Source organism: Gekko japonicus, unplaced genomic scaffold (genome assembly GCF_001447785.1).
Source record: "Gekko japonicus isolate JY-2015 unplaced genomic scaffold, Gekko_japonicus_V1.1 scaffold2978, whole genome shotgun sequence".
Classification (NCBI taxonomy): domain Eukaryota; kingdom Metazoa; phylum Chordata; class Lepidosauria; order Squamata; family Gekkonidae; genus Gekko; species Gekko japonicus.
Genome location: NW_015165913.1, coordinates 137,936 through 158,821, shown reverse-complemented (window position 1 = coordinate 158,821; position 20,886 = coordinate 137,936). Strand labels below are relative to the sequence as shown.

At 56.2% G+C, this 20,886-nt stretch overlaps 1 protein-coding gene across 1 annotated transcript in view; it reads right to left on the bottom strand.

Moving 5' to 3' along the window:
* Positions 1 to 3,314: 3,314 nt before the first annotated feature.
* Positions 3,315 to 20,886, bottom strand: part of TMEM8B (transmembrane protein 8B) — a 62,594-nt gene continuing 45,022 nt past the window's right edge. Inside the window, exons 5-13 of the mRNA XM_015411400.1 lie at positions 20,203 to 20,474; positions 19,206 to 19,552; positions 18,906 to 19,002; positions 18,586 to 18,709; positions 18,086 to 18,228; positions 14,431 to 14,609; positions 8,173 to 8,319; positions 4,972 to 5,088; positions 3,315 to 3,653 (exon numbers count right to left, since the gene is read on the bottom strand). Coding sequence (XP_015266886.1) covers positions 3,315 to 3,653; positions 4,972 to 5,088; positions 8,173 to 8,319; positions 14,431 to 14,609; positions 18,086 to 18,228; positions 18,586 to 18,709; positions 18,906 to 19,002; positions 19,206 to 19,552; positions 20,203 to 20,474 — 1,765 coding nt within the window. The remainder of the gene's footprint in view (positions 3,654 to 4,971; positions 5,089 to 8,172; positions 8,320 to 14,430; positions 14,610 to 18,085; positions 18,229 to 18,585; positions 18,710 to 18,905; positions 19,003 to 19,205; positions 19,553 to 20,202; positions 20,475 to 20,886) is intronic.

Sequence of the window (20,886 nt, the reverse complement as noted above, 5' to 3'; positions counted from 1 at the left end):
AACAGGTGTGGAGATGGAGTTGTGTCTTCAAGTATGCTATAATGAGCTAGGTCATGAGAAGCTAGTAATTGTTTATCTTTGAGGACCGTTTTCTTCTCAGGCTTTAGACGCGCAGTTCGGAAGCACCCGTGAAAGCGGGAACCATGATTATTGGTTATTACATTTTATGAATCTGTTTATTATCTGGTCCCCTGCATTCCCTAGCCATTCCAAACAGTTCCTGTGTACCAGCTTTCTTCATTACTTCAATAAATACTACTTTGCTACAAACGTGTATTCGATTGAACGTGTGGAGGATTCGGACACTCACCTGGCCTTCTGCAAAGTATGCAAAACGGGGCTGCGGCGACTGCGGAGAGTTCCATCGTCCTCTGGCCGGTCAGCCCCTGCTTTAGCTACGGCCCTGCTCCCCCCCCTGCTTGCACCTGGGCAAAAACTGCTCCAGATCGGCTGCCAGCTGGGTGCAGCTCCGGAGTCCTGCTGCGGTGATTTCGTGGGACGCTCCGGAAGACAGCCGAGCTGCTGCCCTGGACCTGGCAGCTGTCCTGCTTGCTACCCGGGGCCCGGGAGGAGCAGCGCTAGGGGGCCCTCCCTTGGAGCGGAGGCTCCTGGGACCGGAGCAGCCCACACGGCCTCCTCCGGCATGGACCCTGACAGCAGGACCCAGGTGGGCCCCCGTGGCTCACTTTGAGCCAGTTTGGTGTCGTGGTTAAGTGCGCAGACACTGATATGGGAGAACTGGGTTCGATTCCCCACTCCTCCACTCGCACCTGCTGGATGACCTTGGGCAAGCCACAAGTTCTTTCAGAGCTGTTCTTGATGAGCGGTTACTGTCAGAGCTCTCTCAGCCCCACCTACACCTCACAGGGTGCCTGTTGTGGGGAGGGGGAGGAGAAGGAGTTTGTCAGCCACTCTGAGACTCCCTCGGGTAGTGAAGGGCGGGGGACCTTCAGGGGCCTGCGGAAAAACAGGATGTCACTTTTCCTTTGAGTTATCAGATGCAGAAAGTTTTTAAAATCATGTGAAACCTCTTCCTCACAGCCGTCTTGGGAGTGGGGCCCTTTGCCTGTGCCTAGGACTGCTCATGCAGCATGCCCCCCCCGCATAGGTCCTCCTCCCCCCCCGATCTCCCTCGAGGGGCCCTTCTGCTCTTGCAACCCCCACCTCACCGCCTGATCCCTCCTGACTGCCCAGAGCAGAGCGGCGAAAGCTCTGGTCTCCCCCGGCGGCACCGCTGGCTCTGCTTCCCTGACAGAGGAGGGCCAGACACGCCCCAGGGAGGCCTCTTCCGTGGGCTCTGGCGAGTTCAGCCTCCTCCCTTCGCCCGAGGCCAGCCAGGGGCCTGGCAGGGTGGCCGCTCACCCTGTTGCTACTGCTGCTGGGCCCTGAGGTTCTGCTGCGGCACCTCAGGGGGCCGTTCCTGCAAGGGAAGCAGAGATGGGAAAGGGGCCACGGCTTAGGGGTAGAGCATCTGCTTGGCATGCAGAAGGGCCCAGGAGGGATCTCCGGCAACATCTATAGCATACAGATGGAACACTTTGTCAGTCTGGGGCAGTGATGCTCTGTATTCTTGGTGTTTTTGGGGGGGCAACAGTATGGGGGGGGGCTCCTAGTGTCCTGGCCCCACTGCTGGACCTCCTGATGGCACCTGGTGTTTTTGGCCACTGTGTGACACCGAGTGTTGGACTGGATGGGCCAATGACCTGATCCAACATTGGCTTCTCTTATGTTCTTATGTCTGGGGCAAGGGATGCTCTGTATTCTTGGTGTTTGGGGGGGGGCTTCTAGTCTCCCGCCCCCACTGCTGGACCTCCTGATGGCCCCTGGTATTTCTGGCCACTGTGTGACACCGAGTGTTGGACTGGATGAGCCACTGGCCTGATCCAACAGTGGCTCCTCTGACGTTCTTCTCCCCACATCAGGTAGCAGTGGATGTTAAAACAACCCCTTTTCTGCCAGAGACCCTGGAGAGCTGCTGACAGTTGGAGGAGACAAGGCCGATCTGGTGCGAGGCCTTTTGGGAGCCCGTAGGCAGTCTCCGCCACCACTCCTCCCCTGGGAAGCAGGCCCCGCCCCGGGCTGCTGCTCCAAACGGGCTGTTCTGACCCCCTCTGCTCCATAGGGACGGGCGGTGGCCAGACCTCTCCCTTCCCGGGAGTCAGAGATAGCGGCCTGGGGGGCTCAGGAAGCTGAGGGGTCCACGGGGGGGGGGAGCTTCTGGGGCCCACGTGGCTCTGTGAGGGCGGCTCCTCCGCCTCCTCGCCACTCTCCCTTCCCGGCCCAGCTGGGGTCTTCTCCCTCCTCCCCCTCCTCTGGCTCAGCCAGTTGAAAGGGGAGAGAGAAAGACCGGGCCTGAGGAGCCAAACGCTTCGGCTTGCCGGCCCCTCATGGTACCGTGCGAATTCCAACCCCGTGCCGCAGGCTGTGGCCCTCCCGCCGCCAGTAGGAGGCACACCCGGCTGTCCGGGGCTGTCCGGATCCTGCAGCACAGCAGACTGGAGGGCGGAGGAGGGAAAGCCCGGGGGGGCTGGCAGAGAGAAGGGTGCCCCCAGAGAAGGCACGTGGCTGTGCCGGGATCAGAGCCACAGGAGAAGACCCCGGCCCCCGTGGTCCCCCAGGCCAAGCGAGGGCCCTCACCAGGCAGCACAGCACCCCACCCATCCCCATCCCCGTCCCAAAGAAGAGAGGCCGGACACAACAGAGGCAGGGCTGCTCTGGCCTTGGTTATTTGGCAAAGGGGAGAAACGGCCACCGTGTCCTGGGCTGGAGGAAGTGTCCCGAGCAAGGAGGGAGGCCAGCCAGCGAGTGTCCTACACCACAGGGCCCCAAGCAACAGCAAGAGTGCCACTGCCGGCCCTTCTGCATGCCCAGCCGCAGCGCCACCAGCCGGCACTGGAACATCCTGGAGCCCACGGGGCCCTTGCGTCCGAGGCCCTGTCTGTCCCTCAGCACTCTGGAACTGGTCCCTCCGCTCCTGACTGCTCAGCCAGAATTGGTCCCGAGTCTCTCCTGGTGCTGCGCGTTGCATATTAGAGGGAGGGGTGAGGGAAGGAGGGCCCCCCGCAGCGCGGAATGGAGCCAGGCTGCCTTGGGACCGCCACAGGAGGATGGCGTGCGTCCCATCCCTGAGCCACGGTCTAGACCTCTGCCACGTGCAGGGTGCCTGTCCATGCGGCCGCACTGCAAGGGAGGTCAGTGGTCAGACGAAGGCTCCGCCAGCTGGAGGACATGAGTGGGGGGGGGGCGCAGCGTCCCAGCAGTGGTCTGTCTCTGGCCATGGGGCTGCATCCCCCAGAGTCTGTCTGGAGCCCCCGTCAGCTGGCGCAGACGCTGGTGACGGAGGCCCCCGCACTTGGGTCCACCAGCCCCAGCTCCTCCTGCTCATTGATGCAGAGTTGGTAGCCGCAGCCCTTCCGGCGAGGCAGGGGGCTGGCGAAGCCGTCGGCCTTGGCCTGGGGGGGCAGCAGGAAGCCCACGCTGCCCGCAATGAGCATGTGCCAGATGCTGTGGATGTAGAAGTAGTTCTCCTCCGTCTCCACAAAGGCGTAGAGGAGCACGGCCGAGGCCGCGATCAGGGCCCCGGGGAGCAGGTAGAAGGTCCAGCGCTGCCAGGTGGGCGGGTAGCAGTGTCTCCGGCGGATGCTCCGGGCCGTCTGCAGAAGGAAGGAAGGAGAGCGTCAGGACGGGGCAGCCCGGTTGAGTGGCCAGCGTGCCAGACCCAGGTTCCGATCCCTGCTCCGCCATGGTGACCCTGGCCAGCCACTCTCCCACAGTCTAGCCGAGCCCACGGAGGCCAAAATGGGGAGGGGCTGGGGAGCATGAAAGGGTGGGCTCATTCCACATCCGCCCCTGGCTGGCTGGCTGGCTGGCTGGCTGGCTGGCTGGCCCGGGGTTGCTTCGCCTGCTGAGGCACACAAGGAACTTGGGGGTGTTTCTGCCCCTCCCGGGTCCTCTCTGGGGCAGGGAACGGACAGGAGCCTCGGACTAGGGGATGTGTGAGTCGGAAGCCCCAGGTGGACTGGACTCACCTCTTCTGTAAGCCAATCACAGGCCGGAGTGAGTCCCAGGTGTGCAGGGGGAAGCCCTGTTGGTCTGCAGAAGAGCTGGATTCAAGCTCAGGAGCACCTGAGAGACCAGTAAGGTTCTCGGGGGGGGGGTATCGGATGAAGTGGAGCCACAACTCTCACAGTCTCGTCCCCTGATAATCCCCTGATGGGCTCTAAGGTGCTGCTGGACTCCGGTCAGGATGGAGTAATCTCCAGGGGTCATTTCCGGCAGGAGCGCACAGGAGCAGAGCTCCGACAGTAAAGAGCCCAGGGGGCGGGCACATGCAACAAGCCCCACCCCCCGCTCCCAGCAGCCCTTGGTCAGAGCAAGAAGCAGCCAGGTAAGCTGCAGAGCTCGCCCCCCCAGCCCCCAGTCCAAAACAGTCCAGTGGCACCTTTAAGACCAAGTTTTATTCAGGTACAAGCTCTCCCTCCTCTGCGAGGACAGATCTGCACATGTCCCCCCCGCCCATAGCTAGCAATCCAAAAGAGTCCAGTGGAGCCTGAGCGGTGGGTGTTGCCTTCTGACACACTTCCGGTGATGTCAGGGGGTGTGGCATATGCAAATGAGTTATGCTCATGAGTTATGCTAATGCGCCCCTGCACCTCTTTTTCTAGGAAATGACCCCTGGTAACCTCAGTATCACTGCTCCTGTCGACAGACTGCCAGCCAACATATTTGTTCGGAATAAAAAACATTTTTTGCTAGGTGAAGCGCTGGCCCAACACCGCCTCTCCTGCCGGTCCCAAGTGCAGGCACAAGAAGGGGCCAGTGGGGGGGGAGGGGGAGGGCCTGCCGGGGGCACCCGAGCGCTGGAGAGTGAGGCCAGCGGAGGGCTTGTGACCGCCTGAGCGGGGACCAGGGCTCCTGCACGTCCTCTCGGAGGGAGGGGAAGGGAGGGGGCCTCGACCGCCCTGTCCTTACCCAGGCGATGGCCATGATCCCCAAGGCAAAGAGGCTGGGTCCCAGCAGGTTCCAGAGGCCGTGTCGATCCAGCTGTAGCGCCATGGAGAGCAGCATGGCACCCAACAGGTAGAGCACCTGCCCAGAGGGGGGGGGAGAGAGCGCGTGAGTCGGTGACAGGTGTGCCAGAGTCCCATCCCCGAAACCGCCATCCGTTCACCACCACCCCCTCCTCTCTAAAAGGAAAACTGAAATGGGGGGATAAGATGGGGGTAGAAATAAAGGCTGCGTGGCGCTAAAAGGGCTCAGGAGAGCCAGAAGGATGGGCCCCCCTCTCCCCCTCCACCCTCGTTAGAAGTGGAGGACTTGGGCGCTGTCTCCTGCCTCGGACTTGAGAAGATGGCACCAAAGGGTTTAGACAGATAGAGAGGTCTCAGGGCACACAGAGCACCCTTTCCTTCCTGCTATCTGACCCTTTCCTTTGAAGTAGGATGCGACTCGATGGGGCAATTTCCCCTGCGTCCGCCCTCTCACTCTCTTCTCTCTCGCACCCACACCCAAGGAAGGTGCTTGATCTCTGCATCTTGCACCGTGGAGGCTGGACATGCGTTCAGCATCCAACGCCGTCTAGCTAGTTAGAGTAGGTCATCTGTATCTATCTCTTATCTGCACTCTCAACCAATGCTCCCTCTAAGCCATGGAGTCTTGTGAGCAAAAATTCCACTTTGTGAGCTACTGGCATTAAAGTTGCGAGTGAGCGATTTGGCTCCTGCATAAGTTAGTTTGCTCTGGAGCCATCCTTCCTGAGCTAAGACAAAAATGTGCAAGCCGGAGGCTAAATAACTGTGAGCTAGTTCACACTGACTCAGCTTAGAGGGAACACTGCTCTCAACCATGCATTTCCTTTAATAAAAGTTACTAATTCGTTTTAGAACTGACTGCTGACTCTGTGTGACTTTGTAAGTCTCTTGCCACACCTAGCCCCCTAGCTCCGCTGCGTTAAAGCCTTGAGCACTCTGCTATTTTTCTGTGGTTCTCTGGCGGTACCAAGTCCAGAGAATCCAACACCCCTCTCCCCCTCGGAGGCAGGTGGGCGCCTGGATTTACCTCCTGATTTAAATGGCCAAGGAAAGGGGCCGATTTCTCTGTATCGTTTACATACAAGCGGCTACCGATTCCTTGCCACGGCCATGACAGCGCATTGCTTTGAATCCAAGTTGTGTTTTCGTGCAACTTCAGAGGCTGCCCTACAAGTTATCTTAAATCTCTGACCTCTGGATTCTAGAGAGTGACAGACAAGCCCATGCCTCTTTTAGACCCTCTTTGGGGCCCTGAGCCTCCTAGGACAGAATCCTCAACACCCTGCAGAGTTTGGGGGCTTTATGTCTCTAGTGCTCCTTTTGGTTTTTAGTCTGCCTTTTCTCCTTTGTCATGGAACCATCCTCCCTTGCCCGGCTGCACCCCATGAAAAGTCAACCATCTCAGCCGGAAGCAACGTCGGGTGATAGTTCTGGTACAATTCACTGTTGCCCGCGAAGTGGGAGGAAAACATCCGTGTTTATGTGGCTCTTTATGATTAGCGTAGGGAGCCAGCTGCAGAGAGGGGGCAGTCGCCAGGCACAGGCGGGGAGTGGCGGATTTATGCCCAGAGGGATCCAGGGGCTGCACTCAGGGTGACCTGCCACCCCCCCCCCCAAGCTATAATATCTGTGCCTGAACAATGACATTGCTGGACGACAGTCAGAGAAGTCATTCCCTTCAAAGGAAGAAGAAGAAGAGACTGGATTCATACCCCGCCCTTCACTACCCAAAGGTGTCTCAGAGCGGCTGACAAACTCCTTCCCCTTCCCCTCCCCACAACAGACAGACCCCCTGTGAGGTGGGTGGGGCTGAGAGAGCTCTTGACAGAAACTGCTCTTTTTCAGGAACAGCTCTTGTCAGAGCTACGGCTTGCGCAAGGGCATCCAGCAGGTGCAATTGGAGGAGTGGGGAATCAAACCCGGTTCTCCCAGATTAGAGTCCGCGCACTTAACCACTGCACCAAACTGGCTAAAAGGCAGGCAAGGCATGTGGCTCGTGCATTCTTTCTGCAGGGAGCCTACATTTGCATCGAGTTTCACTATAAACCGAATTTTTGGTAAGAGACACTTACTGTAGCTGGAACTTTTCAAAAGTTAAAATTTTATTCATTCATTCAATTTATACCCCCCCCCCCCGGCCGAAGCAGGCTCAGGACAACTTACATAAAATGCATATACAAAATTAAAATTGTATTTTCATCTATTTTTTATTTGTATAATTTGTATTTGTATAATCAAACAAATCAAACAAATTTGTATTTGTATAATCTATTTTGTGATAACCTATTTTGTATTGTGTTGTGTTTTAATCTATTTTTAACCCCCCTCGGAGGCACAATATGACCCTTCCGTGTCCATCGAGCATCAACTCCGGGCAGAAAACGGATCCCGCTTCCCTGTGGGGGCCCCCAGTGAAGGCCCCTCTGGTTGGGTTGCTGGCCTTGGTCCTGAAACCAGCCCCCACCCCACCCACTCTCTGGCTCTCGGCTTTGTCTCCTTCTCCTCCGACATGACAACTGCCGCCCGCCTGCTTCCTGGGTTCCTGATGCTCTCCGGGGCATGGGGTGTTCAACATGCCAGCCCAGAGCCCTTCCCCCTCATACTGGCATGTCTCCACCAGTGTTCCCTCTAAGCTGAGTCAGTGTGAGCCAGCTCACAGGTTTTTAGCCTCCAGCTCACAGATTTTTGTCTCGGCTCAGGAAGGAGGGCTCCAGAGCAAACTAATTGATGCAGCAGCCAAATCGCTCACACACAACTTTAATGCCAGGAGCTCACAAAGTAGAATTTTTGCTCACAAGACTCCACAGCTCAGAGGGAGCACTGGTCTCCAGACAGAGCCCTGCACAGCTCAAAACGCCCGCTGCCCCCCCCCCCCGCTTCCAGCACCTGCTCAGCCCAGCCCTGCCCCAGTTCTTCTCAGGGAGTCCCAAGCACCCCCCAGGAGAGTCCAGTGCTGCTCTGGTGAGGCAGCGTGGTTATCACAGACCCACAGAGGCAGAATCATTCCAGCCCCCTAAGTGGCCCACTGGCCCTACAGCACGCACGTGCCTGGCTGTGGCCATTCTCCACATGATGTCGACATCCCCCATGAGCTGGAGGAAGGTGGTGCCACCTGCACGGAGGACCCCCCACCCCCCGTTACCTGCTTGATCACCGGCTGGAGCCGGGCCATCGCGATCACGGTCACCCAGACGGACATGAGGGAGCCCAGGAAGTCACAGAACTGAAGCACGTCGTAGTCCATGATGCAGAAGACCACGATGCCCGGCTGGTCACAGGCGTGGTAGAACTGGCGGGAGCCCAGAGAGGAGGGGGGGTTAGTCCTTGCAGAAAAGCCCTCAGTCCCTCGTGCTCCCCACACCAGGTGGACCCCACACTAGGTGGGCAGCCAAGGGGCGCACTCCTGCAGCCCCTGAGGAGACGGGGGCCCCTGAGCCTTCCAGCCTCCACCTGCCAGCCCCTTCTGACTGGGGCTCCTGCCCGGGGCCCAGACCCATGACCCACTGCCGGGAGTTCCAGCGTAAAACCTGTGCAGCGGCTCCTGCAGGCTGGAGCCCGTCAGTCCAGTACTGTGACCTGCCTAAGTGCTGAGGATCACTTTTATAGACTAAGGCCCTCAGCCTCTGAGCCAAGATGGGAGAGCTGGGTCACTCGGTGCTAAGGGAGAAGAAGAAGACGACGACGAGATTGGATTTATACCTCGCCCTTCACTACCCAAAGGAGTCTCAGAGTGGCTCACAAACTCCTTCCCCTCCCCCTCCCCACAACAGACACCCTGTAAGGTAGGTGGGGCTGAGAGAACTCTGACAGAAACGGCTCTTTTTCAAGAACAGCTGTTATCAGAGCTATGGCTTGCCCAAGGTCATCCAGGCCAGGTGCAAGTGGAGGAGGAGTGGGGAATCGGACCCAGTTCTCCCAGATTAGAGTAACCGCGCACTCAACCACTACACCAAACTGGTGTAGAGATGCCGTGGGCATTTCAGAAACCTGGCAGGATGGAGAAAACCACTGGGATAGGTTACGACCAGTGACAATGGAAAAGGAGGCAGAAAGTTAGCAGATGTGAAGTGATGTGCCTGGGGCAAAAAGAATCCTAGTTTAATACATGGGGTCTGGACCGGGGGTGACTAACCAGGAAAGAGATCTTGGGGTCATGGTGGACCACTAAACGAAGATGTTGACTCAGCCTGTGTCAGCTGTGAAAGAGGCAAACTCCATGCTGGGGATTATTAAAAAAGGAATTGGGGGGGGGACCCAGATAGTATTTCAATGCCCTTGTATATAATAAGGGGAGTCCACGTCTGGGATATTTCTGGTTACTTGATTCAAATCATACAGCCAGTCCTTTAAGTGGGAGGGAAAAGGAAGTTTTGTTTTGCATTAGACCAGGTTCATTTTAGCCTGTGGCCCATTCACCATCTTTAGGAATACAGCAGTTGTGTACGTTGCTTGCTAGCAAGACTGAATTAGATAGGCACGCTTAGAAATCATTTGTCACTTATGAAAGACTAGGAGTAAGGCCTGTTGTGGGAAGAAATACAATGAGCTCTAGAAAGAGGCTCCAGATTAGTGTCCTGGCTGTGGCAGTGGAGAGAAGGGGAAAATAGAGGGAGGTAAGCCATGTTTAGAAGGCAAGTTCTGGACGTAAACTTAATTTATTAAGTAAAAGTGTCTGTGTGGACAGACGCTTTGGCCATGCCAGTTGATTTTACGAATGATTACACTTTAGATTTTCATTCAGGACTGGGTGTTTTTGAAAAACTGTTTGGGTTAGCTGCTATTCATTCCCACATGAGAACACTGGGCCCTCTTGCCTCATGAAATGTTAGAAGACCTTGCAAATCCAGGCTCACATTCGAAATGCTGCATTTCCTTCTGCTTCGCTATAAGGCAGGGCTGTCTCAAGTCATTTTGCTGCCCCAAGTGGGTAGTGTGGGAGGACAGCCGCATGGTCACAGGTATGGTTCCCTCCACCCCTTACTGACGTTGATTTGGGGCTATGCAGTGGCAGCTAAGGTGGAAAAGCACCTCCTCCTATGCCATGTCTTCTGGGTTCCAAGGGTCTGGAAAGCGGTTCCATAGCCAGTTACATGGTTGCCAGCTCTGGGATGGGAAAAACCTGTAGAGCCTGGGGAGGGACCTCAGCAGGGTATAATGCCATAGAGTCCACTGCCCCAAACAGCCATTTTCTCCAGGAGAACTGACCTTGGTCATCTGGAGATCAGTTGTGACAGCTGGAGACCTCCAGGTGTCCCCTAGAGGCTGGCCATACTAAGGGGAGGGCCAGGTTTGTTGAAGGACTTCAATGAGGTATGATGCCATAAAGCCCACCCTCCAAAGCAACCGTGTTCTCCGTGGGGTCTGGAGATCAACTGTAATTCAGAGAGATGTCCAGGCCTTCCCTTTCCCCACAACCCCCTTCAATTCCAAAGCTGCTTCCCATGTAACACTTTAACTGATTAACAGTTTAACTGACTCCCTGCTGATGCCCCATGGTCTCTTGGGACTCCCAACTTGGTAGTTGTGGTTCTAATTCCTTTTGCTATGGACTCGACTGTGTGTGAGACTGAACAACAACAACAACAACAACAATGGTTGCAGTAAGGCCAGCTAAGAACTACAACTCCCAAGGTTCAACGCATCAAAAGTGGGGGTGTAAGAATGGAGAAGCCAGTGGGATGAGCCAATAGCACACCAAAGCAGCTTCCCCAGTGGCCAATGGGAGAGTAGGTGAGTTGTTGCCAGCACGGCTTGCCTTTTATATATATGGGGTTAGCAAGAAAAATGCTGTAAAAAACACCATTGAAGGTGGGCTGATATTCAAAGAAATGAACAGAGGGATGAAACTCAGGGACCAAACCCTGCAACAGACATAGATGCCAATTTTGTCCCCATATATGCTTGAACCACACCATTAAAGGACCTAATAGCATCCACATTCAACAAACGTAGCAATCTCAGTATGACAGAATAATGAACACAAATCAGCCTTAAGGCAGAGAAGAAGAAGAGAAGAGGTTGGATTTATACCCCGCCCTTCACTACCCAAGGGTGTCTCAGAGCGGCTTACAAACTCCTTTCCCTTCCCCTCCCCACAACAGACACCCTGTGAGGTCGGTGGGGCTGAGAGAGCTCTTGACAGAAACTGCCCTTTTTTCAAGAACAGCTCTTATCAGAACTACGGCTTGCCCAAGGTCATGCAGCCAGGTGCAAGTGGAGGAGTGGAGGAATCAAACCCGGTTCTCCCAGATTAGAGTTCGCGCACTTAATCACTACACCAAACTGGAATCACAACATCCAGAAGTGAGTGGGGGGGGGGGCATCTTAATCTCCCTGGACACACCCAGCACAGACCTTGGAGTCCCTGTTCTACCAACCCTCCCCCCTAAAAAAAACTTCCAAAGACAATACACAACATGAAAGTGCTGAACACTTTGTGTCATCTTGGTTTAAACAGAGATCTGGATTTTCTTACTCGCTACAATCCCTAATAGATTAACAGGAGCCGCTTTTTAGACATTTTAGTTGGTTCTTCTTAGCCTGCTTTTTCAGACGGTGACCTCGTTACCAATATCAGTTCATTTTCACTTAGACTTCAGCCGACTTCTCCGCAAGCTGACTTCATCACCTTGCTTGTGGTGCTAATCCTGATCTTGTCACTCAGACAGAGAATTTATGCATGGGAGACTCGGGAAGGAGTTCACGCCCTGCCTCTCCGTCTCAGCCTCCGCTCCCCCACCCCCCCATAACCTTCCCCTTAAGCCACATTCCCCGACTGTTGAGCTCCGGCTCTGCCTCACAAAAGCTCATCTCGAAATGAATGTTCTTTATTCTCAGGGTGCCCCTGGACTTCCGCTTTATTAAACCTTCAGGAGCCTGACTGATCTTATTCCCATCTTGGAGCTGCTTGTGGTAAAGAGCCCGCCTCCTCTCCCTCCAACTGCTCAGCTGTTCTCCTCTAGTCTTCCTCAGAGATGATGAGCAACATCATTTTCTCACAACATCTGAAGCTCCACGTTCAGTCCAGCCAGGTTCCTGCTCACTTCATCCAAATGAGCAAGGAACCTTTGCCACGATGATGTCTTGCACGGCTGGTGTGACCCTGCTCCCTCCCAGGTTGGGAGGATAGTTCTGGGTCGGCTGGGAAAAGTGGGGATCATCGCCCACCCCCACCCCCAAGCAGTGTGCAGGACTCGAAAAGGGTTCCACCCACTGCCTGTGAGAAAAGGCAAATTAGTCCAGCAAAAAGATGGCTGATGGGGGGACATCACGGACGCCTCTCTGAATGGGACAGAGCAGATAGCCTTTTTTCTCACATGGAGCACGAGGCCATGCAATTAAACTGAGGTGCCCAACAGGCACAAGGCCTTGGGAGTCCCTGGCTGTTGGTTGGGTTTTTGCTACAAGCGTCAACCCTTCAGTGTTAAGCTGAATCCTCTGTATGTTCATGTTAGCTAGTTAGGTTAGAACCAATTAGGTGTCAAGTTGAATCTTCCCACCAAGAAGAGGTGGGAATGGTGGTGGCACTTCTCTAGAACATTCCACACGCTCCGGAATGGGTTGGCGCCCGGGTGTGTCACTCAGAATCTGTCCCTATCCACTGGCTGCATTGCTTGAGTCTCGCCTCCAACACTCTAAACAGTTTGCTGTCCCCCCCCCCCCCCGTAGCCAGTCAGAACACAGAGGTTATTTGCATATGCAGCCTCATTGGCCTCTGCCTCGGAACACAGAGGTCGTTTGCATATGCAACTTGATTGGCTTTTGCCTCTAACATTCTAAACAGTTTTGCTGTTCTGAGCCTGGTAAAATGTGTCCAATCTCCAGGTGTGGGCTGGAGATCCCTCAGAATTACAACCGCTTTCCAGATGGCAGAGATCAGTTCCCCTGGAGAAAATGGTGGGCTCTGTATCCTTATATGCTGCTGAGGTCCCCCCCCCCCCCCGTATGACAGCCAATGTGACGTAGCAGTCAGGGTTTCAGAGCATGGGAGAGGCTGCAGGTGTGTGGGGGGTGGAAAGCTGAAGAGTGAGGGGGAAATAAAGGTAGGTTGATGGTTGGCTGGGAAGGAGATAGGGTTGCCAACTCCAGTTGGGGAATTCCTGGAGATTTGAGGGATGGAGCCTGGAGAGGATGGGTTTTCAGGAGGCGTGGGACCTCGGACAGGTACAAAGCCATAGACTCCACCCTCCAAACCAACCATTCCCTTCTGGGGAACCATCATTGCCAATCTCCAGGCGAGGGCTGGAGATCACTCAAAATTACAGCTGTTCTTTAGGTAGCAGAGATCAGTTCCTCTGGAGAAAACGGTGGACTCAGTGTCATTATACCCTGCTGAGGTTGCCACAGCAAATTGACACCGAGTGTCCAAGGCCGGGGCCCCCGCCCAGAGCCTCTTTCTAGAGGCCGCTGTATTTATTTCCACAATGGGCCTTTTTCCTAGTTATTCATAATGAGATGACCTTAAGATTGACTACTGGCTGATCAGTACATTGGAAAAGGTACGTGCCATCCTGCGTGCATGCAGGGGGGGGGTTTTCAGGGAAACACCACTCCTTTGTTTTCACACAGTCACAAACAGAAAAAGAAATCAGATGGCGTTAGACCTAGAAAGATGAGTTAGGCTGCTGTTACTTTCTTCCATGTAACCCTTCCTTAATTCTTCTGGTAGGCTTTTTCTTAGGAGCTAAACACACACCTGTCTGCTGTCTCATTCCACTGCATCCATTTGCCCTGCTAATTATCCAACACCATTCAAAGGGGACTAGATCAGGGTGGCCAAACTGTGGCTTGGGAGCCGCATGTGGCTCTTTCACACCTCTTGTGCGACTCCCGGCAGGGCGGCTGGGAAAGCTCAATATCACTAGCAAACAAATATCTTTGGACAAATAAATATCATTATCAATATCTGCTTTTACTACCTTCGTTATTGTTTCTGGCAGTCTGATTTAATGTTAATAAAAAAGCAAATGTGCCTATTTCCCGGTAAAAACATGTAATATGTGTGCATGTCTTGCGGCTCTCAATCATCTGACGTTTATTCTGTGTGGCTCTCACGCTAAGCAAGTTCGGCCACCCCTGGACTAGAGGCTCTCAGGGAGGAGAGGCCCTTGAAGAGCCAGCATCCAGGGGAAGTAACCAAAGGGAACAGCACCTAATCTGACCCTCTTGGACGCTGAGTGCAGGCGGTGGGGTTGGGCCCGTCAGTGCTTTAGTCAGCGGGGTGGTTGTTTCCAGCCAAGACCAGTTCCAGAGCTGGGAGCTCCAAGAGAATCTCGTGGGGGAGACCTGCCCTTCGCCCTCCTGCCTTTGGGCTTCCAGAGCTTACTGAGAGCATGGGGGCGGGGGGGGTGTTTGGGGGGGGTGTTGCTGCCTGGCTGCAGGGAGCCCCGCCCACACTCACAGTTGAGAAGAACATGGTGAAGATGTAGACGGCTGCTTCCAGGAGGTAGTTGCTCCGCACGGCAATGACCACCGGCGGGAGGAACATGAGGTTGCTCAGGCAGAGGAGCAGCGTGGAGAGCAGCTGGAACCCGTAGGAGAAGGCCTCGGCGTTGTCTGTGCAGCCCCAGCCATTCCAGCCTGTGGGCAGGGAGAGGTCAGGAGTCAAGGCCGGGGGCCACGGGGACCCCCGGCAGGTCTTCTGATTCTCCCCCTGGTGGGGCTGGGAAGAAGTGCATTTTCCCCCTGGAAGGTCCGACAGGAGCAAAAGCCTCCCCCCTGTGCATTTTAAAAGTCTGTTTTCCCTCCAGGCAGAGAGCAGGCTGGGGAGGGGGGAAGTCTGTGCAATGGCTCTCCAGACGTGCCTCAGCTCATCTTCATTCAGATGCTAGTAGTTCAAGCAGGAGAGACAAGGGGTGGGTCAAGATCTCCCCCTTCCTCCTAGCAGGGAACAGAGATTTGGAGGGATAAAATCCTAGATAGTCTTCAGGAAGGAGATTCCTAAAGATATCCAGGAAATGCCTCTTTGCCCTGGTGTGACCTGGTCAGTGGGTAGAGAAACAGACATGATAAAATCTCCTTGCAACAGGAAGGAGGTCTCGTCTCTTTTCCTTGGGTGCTGCATCCAGGAGACCACACACAGACCTCTCCACAGGCAGGGCTTGCCTGAAGAGCTGGAGCAGGCTTCAAGGTAATGGGGCTCTACAGGGATCTGTAACATCCTAAGCAAAAGGGACCCGTCCCATTTTAACATCTGATAGGGCGTGTAAAGAGAGAGGGACAGAGGATTTCAGTAAGGCTTTTGATAAAGTTCCACATACTATTCTTGTTGACAAGTTGGTAAAATGTGGCTTGGACCCTGTGACTGTTAGGTGGATCTGTAACTGGTTGACAGAGCACACCCAAAGAGTGCTAGTTGTGAATGGTTCCTCATCCTCTTGGAGAGGAGTGACCAGTAGAGTGCCTCAGGGATCTGTCCTGGGACCTGTTTTGTTCAACATCTTTATCAATGATTGGATGAAGGGACAGAGGGGATGCTTATTAAGTTTGCAGATGGTACTAAATTGGGAGGGGTAGCAAATATAGTAGAAGACAGAGTCAGGATACAGGATGATCTTGACACACTGGTAAACTGGGATAAAATAAATAAAATGAATTTCAGTGGGGATAAATGTAAAGTTCTGCATTCAGGTAGAAAAAACCAAATGCATATTTATAGGATGGGGGAGACTTGTCTTGGCAGTAGTGCTTGCGAAAAGGATCTAGAGGTCTTGGTAGACCATACACTGAACATGGGTCAGCAGTGTGATGCAGTAGCTAAAAAGGCAAATGCAATTTGGGGCTCTATCAACAGATGTATAGTGTCCAGATCATGTGAAGTGATGGTATCGCTTTATTCTGCTCTGGTTAGCCTTCATCTAGAGTATTGTGTTCAGTTTGGACACCACAATTTAAGAAGGATATAGGCAAGCTGGAACGTGTCCAGAGGAGGGCAATGAAGATGGTGAGGGGTCTGGAGACCAAGTCCTATGAGGAAAGGTTGAAGGAGCTGGCTATGTTTAGTCTGGAGATGAGACGACTCAGAGGTGATATGATAACCATCTTCAAGTACTTGAGGGGCTGTCCTATAGAGGATGGTACAGAGTTGTTTTCTATTGCCCCAGAAGGTTGGACCAGAACCAATGGGTTGAAATGAAATCAGAAGAGTTTTCGGCTAAACATTAGGAAGAACTTCCTGACAGAGCAGTTCCTCAGTGGAACAGGCTTCCTCGGGAACTGCGTGGAACAGGTTTTCAAACAGAGGCTAGATGGCCATCTGACAGCAATGCTGATTCTGTGAACTTAGGCAGATCATGAGAGGGAAGGCAGGAAGGGTTGCATCGGTGCTTAGTTCTTGTGGCCTTTTCTTACACGCCCAGGGAAATGCTGATTGCCACTTTGGGGTCAGGAAGCAATTGTCCTTCAGGCCAGTTTGGCTGGGGGTCCTGGAGGGTTGTGGGGGGTTTGCCCTCTTCTGGGCATAGAGCAGGGGTCACTGGGGGTGGGAGGGGGAGGTATTTGTGAATTTCCTGCATTGTGCAGGAGGTTGGACTAGATAACCATGGAGGTACCTTCCATGATTCTATGATTCTACTCTGGTGCTGTGCTAAAAGTATGTTTGTCAACATTTTATTTGTATAAATACATTATAACTTTTGATGCTGGGAATGGTTCTCTGTACCACATAGACCTCCACCATCTTGGACATGCTATTTTAAGAGGGGTGCCAGGGGGAGCGCAGGCAGTTGGGAGGTGGCCATTCCTCCAGGGGTGCGCAAGGCAGTAAATTTTCCCAGTGGTGACCAGAAGAAAAAGAAGAAGAGATTGGATTTATACCCTGCCCTTCACTACCCAAGGGAGTCTCAGAGCGGCTTACAAACTCCCTTCCCTTCCCCTCCCCACAACAGACACACTGTGAGGTAGGTGGGGCTGAGAGAGCTCTGACAGAAACGGCTCTTTTTCAAGGACAGCTCTTGTCAGAACTACGGCTTGCCCAAGGTCATCCAGCCAGGTGCAAGTGGAGGAGGAGTGGGGAATCAAACCCAGTTCTCCCAGATTAAGAGTCCGCGCACTCCTAACCACGACACCAGACTGGCTCTCCCAGTGGGTGACCAGGTGCTGGGCAGTGGGAGACAACAAGGCCAGGCCTCAGAACTGGGAAGGGAAGCTGGGAGCCCTGGCCCTCCCCGTGGGTAATTTCATGCAAAAAGTCAGGTGGTGGTGGCAGTGGGGGGCTACCCTGAGAGCGGAAGAAAAGCCCCTCCAGGTGGGAGAAGACCCCAGAAGAGCAGGGCAGAAACGGCCACAGGGGTCATAAGCACACAGCTCCTCCCCCGTGGCCACAGGGAGACAAAGGAAGAGGTCCACTCCCCAGAGACTGTCCAAGTGGAGGCGGGATGCCATGGGAATGATGGGGAGGGGCAGCACATGAATGGCAGGGCAGCACCCGGATCTTGGCCGTGATGCCAACAGGGTCCGCCCTGCCTGGCTCTGCTCTGAGTCCCATGTTGCCCCCCCAAAAGAAAACCCAAGGGGGGGGGACACCTGGACCATCAGCAGAGAGGGTGGTGGAGTTCTGTGCTGGCAACTTGCATGTGGGGACCTAGTTTGGATCGGGACTCCAGCATGTGGGGAGGAGGAGCTTCAGTCCCCCCCCCCCGGTCTGAAAGAGCCCCAGAAGCCGCTCTGGGACCCACTGGGACAGGTACCCGTGTCCAGCCCTGCACATCCGCTCCCCCTCTCCCCCAGGGGGACAAGAACAAGGTCCGTGAAAACGGCTCCAGCTCCTTCTCCTGCTGCGCCAGGGCCCTGATCCCAACGGGGCCTGGAAACAGCACCTGGAAATGGGTTCCCAGCACAGAACCTCGGGCTCCAAGGGATGCCAAGGTCGCCGGGGGTCGTCTTTGCCAGGTGGGCCTCCGCCCCCGACGGGAAGGCAGCCGTAGACCTGCCTGTGCCTGGGGGGGGGGAGGCAGAGCAACACCACCCGTGGGGGGGGGGAGCAGAGCACAGGGCCCCTCTGCCTGCCTGCCTTCCTGCCTTCCTGCCGCCGGCCCTCCCTCCCCCCCAGCTCTCACCCGCTTTGCACTCGCAGGCAGCGTACAGGTAGTTGTTGGTGCGCAGGAGCTTGCACTGGCCATACGGGCCGCAGTCGTCGATGCAGGGGGAGAGGTAGGTCCGCAGGTACACCTCGGCGGTGATGTTCCCACACGGCTCCAGCCTAGTGGGGGGGGGGGGGCGGGGGGGGGGGGGGGGGGCAGGAGGAGGCAGGGAGTCAGCCGGAGGGCGGCGGGGACCTGCCGCCCCTCTTGCATGTGTCCCCTTGGGGTGTTGTGTGGGGCCTCCGTGTGCCGGTAGCGTGGGAGGCTCAGCAGCAGGGAGGGCCAGGAAAGAGGCAGCTGAGGCCTTCTGCCCTTGCGGAGAGTAATTGCCCCCCTGCCTCCTCCTCGCAGACCCCCAGAGCGGCTCCCAGAGACCCCCAGAGCGGCTTCTCTCCTGCGGCCTGGAGGCAGACAACAGGGCCGCCTTCTACGGCGTCGGACCCTGGTGGGAACCTTTCCGGGAGGACCTGCCTTACCCACGGTCAGAGGTGCAGAGCGAGCGCAGACTCAGGTACCAGCTCCCCGTCTGTGGGTAGGGGATCCGCAAGCGGGTGAGGGGGGCCGTGGCATTGATGGACAGAAGGAACCCGGCCAGCAGCTCTGCCAAGGTAAAGCAGCAGGGAGGTCAGAGGCCCGAGCACAGCTGCCCGCCCACTCCAGCACAAAGCCCCCCCACCCTACATGCCACGGGAATCCTCACAGGACCACTAGCCACAGTGAGGGGGCAATGCCCAGTGTGCCCCCTCCTGTTCCACAGTGGCCTGGCGGTGCAGAGGTGTGTGCGCCTGCCCCGTACCTGTCTCACAGCTGACGGAGGAGTTCTCTTCCAGGGCCAAAGGGACCTCGTGGTTCAAGCAGGCAAAGACTGTCGCGTTCTCCCCCCGCAGAGAGGACTACGGAAAGAGAAGCCCCATGACGGAGGGATCCCCTCCTCCCAGGGAGACACCCCTCAAGTGCAGCACCGCTGCACCCCCAGTTTTCTGGGCCGGGCCCAGCCAGCCTTCTCCAGACCCCCTCCCTCCCAGAGCTCCGCTTTAGGACCCTCTCTCCCCCGCCTCCATCCTACGCAGCCCACCCATCGCCGCCGCCAACACACCACGTTGAGCCGGAGCTCCAGGCTGAGGGTGCCGCCACTGTCCAGCACAGGCAGGAGGCTGATGGCGAAGGTGGCCGGCCGGTCGGGAGGGACTGAGACGTTGGGCCCAAAGAAGATGTAGAAGTGCACGGAGAAGGTGTCCAGCTCGTTGCGCAGGGTGGGCCGGATGGGCCAGCAGTGCTCGCTGGCCGAGGGAGGGGCGGCGGGGGCCGAGGAGCTGTTCAGTGGGGAGGGGGCCAGGTGGTCCACCATGGGCACCCCCCCTGGGGAGCCGAAGGAATGCGGCATGTTCAGGCTGCTGCTGGGGAGCGGGGGGAGGGGGCGGGTCAGGCCCCCCCGGGAGCAGTCTGTGGGCAGAGGGAGCCCGTCAGGGACACGGGCAGAAAGAGAGGCCGCCCAGCCAGCCATCCCCACCGGCCTCTCAGAAGAACAAGAACAAGAAGAGATTGGATGTATACCCCATGGCCCTTCACCACCCAAGGGAGTCTCAGAGCGGCTTGCAAACTCCTTTTCCCTCCCCCTCCCCCCCACAGGCCCTGTGAGGCAGGTGGGGCTGAGAGAGCTCTTTCGAGAACTGCCCTTGAGAGAACAGCTCCGACAACTATGGCTTGCCCAAGGTCATCCAGCAGGTGCAAGTGGAGGAAGAGTGGGGAATCAAACCCGGTTCTCCCAGATTAGAGTCCGCGCACTTAACCACGACACCAAACTGGCTCTCAGGGGGGACCTCTCCTTCTCAGCCCTCTCCAGCTGGTGGCCAGGTTCCACGACCGGCTGGCTTCACTGCTGTCTCTTTCTGAAGTGGTTTCTTATCGTTCCAAATTTGGCCCAATGGAATCCACAGGGAGCCAGGCCCTGACCCTGGGCCCCTCTGCCGGCCTCTGTGCTCTGGGCCTGTCGCCTCCTCCCTCCTCCTCCTCTTTGCATGCAGCACCTTCAGACACAGACACACCCCGGTATGTGACGCTTCAGCCCCCCCCCCCATCCTCCCCCCACTCACCCTTCAGCTGCACCACCAGCTGGAACTTGATGCTGCCGGCCACACCCAGCTCCTTCTCAACCAGCACGTAGTACCAGGTCTGCCAGAAGGGGAGATCCAGTGCCAGGCGGCAGGCGGCCTGCTCTCGGCAGGCGACGGCTGTGGAGTTGTGCAGGGGGGGGGCTTTGCCACGTGCTTTCAGCCACAGCGGGCAGCCCTCCCCACTCTGGTTGGCCCCCTGGCAGTTCCGCAGCTGCACCAGCACTCGGGAGGTGTAGCTGGGGATGAAGACCCTGGCGGGAGAGAGGAAGGCGTCGCCTTGCACGTGGCCTGACCCTGGGGCTGAGGCACTGAGGCCGCATGCCACCCACCCCCGCCCCCAGACATGCACGCCAGCACCGCCAGGGGCTGCAGGGAGCTCGCCTACCATTTTGCAGAAGTCCTGTGCAAGCAGTGTGGAATTGAAAGCCCTCCCCCCCTTAAAAAAAAACCGGGAGCATCCCTGGGCCTTAATGCTGCAAAGAAAGGCCACTCCATGTGAGAGCAAAGCCAGTGGAAACCTCAGTAGCAGCGGTGGGGGGTGGGGTGAGCAAGATTTCTTGCAGAGCAGAGTTGGTGCCTCGCTGCCCAGCATTGCTTTTTGCAACACTCTGGACTTAACACACACACACACACACACACACGAGAGAGAGAGAGAGAGAGAGA